The sequence below is a fragment of the Mandrillus leucophaeus genome, unplaced genomic scaffold (assembly GCF_000951045.1).
Source record: "Mandrillus leucophaeus isolate KB7577 unplaced genomic scaffold, Mleu.le_1.0 Scaffold432, whole genome shotgun sequence".
Classification (NCBI taxonomy): Eukaryota; Metazoa; Chordata; class Mammalia; order Primates; family Cercopithecidae; genus Mandrillus; species Mandrillus leucophaeus.
Window position 1 is genome coordinate 1305341 of NW_012104610.1, and position 4670 is coordinate 1310010.

The window sequence follows — 4670 nt, forward strand, 5'->3', positions numbered from 1 at the left end:
ATGAGTCTACGGCCTGATATGTAACACATTCTCAATGTATGTCTGAATAGTGCGTGACTGAATCTGAGAAAGGGGAGTCACGTGGGTGGAGCAGTCTAGAAGGGCTTGCAGGAGCGAGAGACACCCAGGACTGAGAGCCCTACTCCCATTCCTTCCCTTGGAAGCTGGGCCGCCTGCTAAAGATCCCAGTACTGAAGTTCCTGCTGCACTCCGCCTCCTGTCTGTGGTTCCTCATCTTCCTGCTGGGAGAGTCCCTGGTCGTGGAGACACAGCTGAGCACCTTCCGTGGCCGCAGCCAGAGTGTCTGGGAGACTTCACTACACATGATTTGGGTCACAGGTATAAGTGTAGGACCCTTTATTTGTGGCAGTGTCGCTTAGGGGCCCCCCTTCCTGTCCTTCACAATAAGCACCCCAACAGGGGGATCCTGCTTTGTAGATGACCCCTGAACATATAACCAGACCCCTCTGGGCTGTAACACAGTACAGGGCCCTTTCCCTCATGCCTAGTCGGGGACCTAGCCCTGTGGTAGACTCCCTGAGCAAGGACCCCTTCTTCCCCCTCCCTGGCATCAGTCACTACCTAGCCTGGAGGTTTCTGTCCTCTCACAAATAAGACCCTGGTCCACAGTGCGAGGTGGGAACATACCTTGGTGTCATGGCAGCCCCCAGGTACTGCAAGACAGGCTCTCCTGGAGGTCATGGAGCAGAAAGTCTCACAGACCAAATGAAAAGACTCAAATCATACAGCGAGTTAAATCCGTAAGTGGTGTAATTATGATGGTGTTGTAATGAGGATCAGAGTTGAGGTTTGAGTGGCTGGGGTTAGGGGGGTGGTGCAATAGACAGAAGGTACCTGGAGCCAGGCATGGTGGCTCATGCCTGTAATCTCAGCTACTCAAGAGGTTGAGGTGGGAGGATTGCTTGAGGCCAGAAATTCAAGACCAGCCTGGGCAACATAGAGAGACTCTATCCCTTAAAAATAAAAGAAGATTGGCCGGGTGCAGTGACTCACGCCTGTAATCCTAGCAGTCTGGGAGGCCAAGGCAATCGAATTGCCTGACCTCAGGAGTTCGAGACCAGCCCAGGGAACATGGTGAAACCCCGTCTGTACTAAAATACAAAAAATGAGCCAGGCATGGCAGCATGCGTCTGTAATCCCAGCTACTCAGGAGGTTGAGGCAGGAGAACTGCTTGAACCCAGGAGGCGGAGATTGCAGTGAGCCGAGATTGCTCCAACCTGGTGACAGAGCAAGACTCTGTCTCCAAACTAAATGAAATGAAATAAAATAAAATAATAGTAATAAAAGAAGATACCTTGGCCCAAGACTTGATCTATGGGAGAAACACAGTGACAGTTATGTTTGGCCACAGCTGTAGCTTGCCAGTTATCCTGATGAGCTGCTATTACTTTTATATGCATTATTTGGGCAGAGGACATGTGGAAAGAGAACGGCTGGTGCCAGTGGGTAGCTGATTTAAGATCTCATGAATACTGAGGGCCTCATATGCTTCAAGCATATTCAGTGTATCATGAATATTTAGAGTCTGTCCATCTCTTTCTATGTATGTTCACACACACATACTCTACTAACTTTATTTGTTCAACATGTCACCAAAGTAACTAGCCTATACTTAACACATAAGTTTCATCCATTCCATTTGTTTTCTTTTCTTCTATAGCAGAACTGAGTATTCACAAACAATTTAGCAAATGCAGTTTATAAGAATCCCCAGAGCTTCAGCCAGCTTCTGGCCCGTCAGCTCAGCAGGCCAAATTGGTGGCGCCTTCCTCGGCTGTCCTCCTCTCATTTAGCTCTGGCTTGGTTAGTGAACTCCAGAGCCACCAGTATACCAAGTCCACTGCTCCACCCTGTACCAGGCCAGTCAGTGATGCCAGAAAGGAAATCTGGTGCAGAAACTTTAGGGAAAGAAACTAAGAGCAGCCCAAGAGGGAAAGTTTCTCATCCTATTTACTAAACGTGGATTGACCTGTGCTGAGTGGAGAGGAAACCAATAGAATTCCTACCCATGGGAGAAGAAAAGTCTTAGAAACATATGAAACAAACCTATTTATTCATGTAATAAATGTTTCTTGATGCCCTATCATGAGTGAAACCCTAAGAGTACATGGAAAAGTTCAACATGGCCCCATCCATCCAACACATATTCACTGAGCGTGCACCCCACCCTCACAAGGCATTCCTGCTCTACAGAACTGATTTCAGTTCCCGACCACATGATATTCACATTTGTCTAGGCCTTTGCTCATTCACTTTTTCTAGAGCACTCGCCCCTTCCTGCACTGCTGGCTGGCTCCCACTCCTCCTTCAGGTCTCAGCTTAAATGCCACTTTTGGAGAAGGTTTCCCTGGCCCCTAAATCAGGGTTAGGGTCCATTCCTAAACACCCATAACAGTCCCTCTGTCCCCCTGCTCCTTAGTCTTAGCATTTACCACACTGTATGAGACCCACTTGGGTTACCCACTGTGTTCCTCACTGACTGTAAGCCCTGGGAGGGCAGGGACTGTCTTATTCACCAGAGGTTCCCACTGGCACATGGTAGGAGCTTACTAAATGTTTGTTTAGGCCGGGCGCAGTGGCTTACGCCTGTAATCCCAAGACTTGGGGAGGCCGAGGCGGGTGTATCTCCTGAGGTCAGGAGTTCGAGACCAACCTGGCCAACATGGTGAAACCCTGTCTCTACTAAAAAATACAAAAATTAGTCAAGTATGGTGGCATGTGCCTGTAATCCCAGCTACTCGGGAGACTAAGGCAGGAGAATTGCTTGAACCCAGGAGGTGGAGGTTGCAGTGAACCAAGATAGCGCCACTGCACTCCAGCCTGGGGGACAGAGAGCAAGACTCTGTCTCTCTCTCTCTCTCTCTCTATATATATATATATATTTTTTTTTTTTTTTGACGTATTTGTTTAATTTGTTCTGGGCGCCAGGGACAGAGATGAGTGGACATAGTCCCTGCCCTTGAGGGGCTCCAAGTTCAGGGGGAGGCAGGGTAGAGACAGACCTGTGGAGCGATATCCTGCAGTGCCCCGTAATGATGGGATCACAGAGATATGAGCTGTGAGAACACAAAACCCTGAGAAATTCACTCCACCTGCTTAGGGAAGGCTACTTGGAGGAGATAACATGTGACCTAGGCCACGAAGGTGAGCTGGGCTTCCAGAGGATGTGGAAGGACATTCTAGGCAGAGGAAACAAACAGTGAGTGGAAAAGCACATGATTGTACCCAGGGAATGAGAAGGGTGCAACGTGGGCAGGGCTGCCTAGCTAATGGGGTCCAGCTCCCAAGACCCCCAGCCCCAGGTTTGGTACTGGGCCTCACTGGAACACAGGTAGCCTGAGCAACCTGAGAATTTGGAGCCCCTTCAAGTCGATACTCTGTATTTTTTTTTAACTTTTTAAAAATAGTTTAATAGAGATGGGGTTTCACCATGTTGCCCAGGCTGGTCTCAAACTCCTGGGCTCAAGCAATCCTCCTGCCTCGGCCCTCCAAAGTGCTGGGATTACAGGCGTGAGCCACCGCACCCAGCCTCAAATCAATATTCTTCAATTATTTGTCCAGTATTTACTTGGTGGAGGGCACGGAGAAACAAATTTCAGTCATTCTCTCCTAATAAACAGCCTGTCCCAGGTGATACTCACTTTCTGAGTGTCTGCTGCCTGAGATCATTGGTGCAGTCACGCCAGCAGTGTCTGCATCAGCAAGGAGTCTTTTTTATGTTCACATAAGATCACTTGTTCCGGAATGGATTACATGTTTACATGTCATTGACCACCCCATAATGTTTTAGCACCCCACTGCCATTCATAGGTTCCCCCGCCTCGTAATCTAGCTCTGACATAGAAGGAGAAGTTCAGTCCGATCCTGTCCTGGGCTCCCTGCCACCCCTCTTCAGGCTTCCTGTGGTTTGAGTGCAAGGAAGTGTGGATTGAGGGCCTGCGCAGTTACCTCCTGGACTGGTGAAACTTCCTGGATATGATCATCCTGTCCCTGTACCTGGCTGCCTTCGCACTGCGCCTCCTCCTGGCTGGGCTTGCCCACATGCACTGCCAGGACCACCTCCCAAGCAACTGCCTGCCACTATTTCACCACGGCTGGTGAGTGTCCCTTCAACTCAGCCCTGAATCCTCCAGTTCTTCTTTCTTGGCTCTTGGCTTCCAGCCACAGCCCCCATTCCACCCCGCACAGAACGAAGCAAGTGGCACACCGAGGATCCCCAGTTCTTGGCTGAGGTGCTCTTTGCTGTCACCAGTATGCTCAGCTTCACCCACCTGGCCTACATTCTGCCAGCCCATGAGTCGCTGGGCACTCTGCAGATTTCCATCGGCAAGATGATCGATGATATGATCCGGTGCATACCGGCTCTGCTCTGAGCTCTGCTCTGAAGACTCCATTTGACTTCCTTCCAAAACTCCCCAGCTCTTGGGTAACACAGGAATCCTTGACCTGCGTTCCTCCAGAGGCATGCGCTCCAAAGACCCCTGAAAACTACAGGCAAAATTTGGAGGGTAAATGTATATTTTTCTGCAGAGAGGGTCTACAACTTACATCTAATTCTCAAACAGGCCCATGACCCCAGAAAAGATTACGAACCATAGATAGCAGAAAGAGCCCTTGGTTGGGAGTTCCAGTCCCAGTTCTGTCAGTT

General features: G+C 49.6%; 1 protein-coding gene across 1 annotated transcript in view; it reads left to right on the forward strand.

Moving 5' to 3' along the window:
• LOC105549269 (short transient receptor potential channel 2-like) overlaps positions 1–4670 on the forward strand; it is a 28547-nt gene that overhangs the window by 15499 nt on the left and 8378 nt on the right. The window contains 4 exon segments of the mRNA XM_011993732.1: positions 165–339; positions 3918–4081; positions 4083–4119; positions 4211–4400. Of these exon segments, the coding sequence (XP_011849122.1) occupies positions 165–339; positions 3918–4081; positions 4083–4119; positions 4211–4400 (566 nt within the window).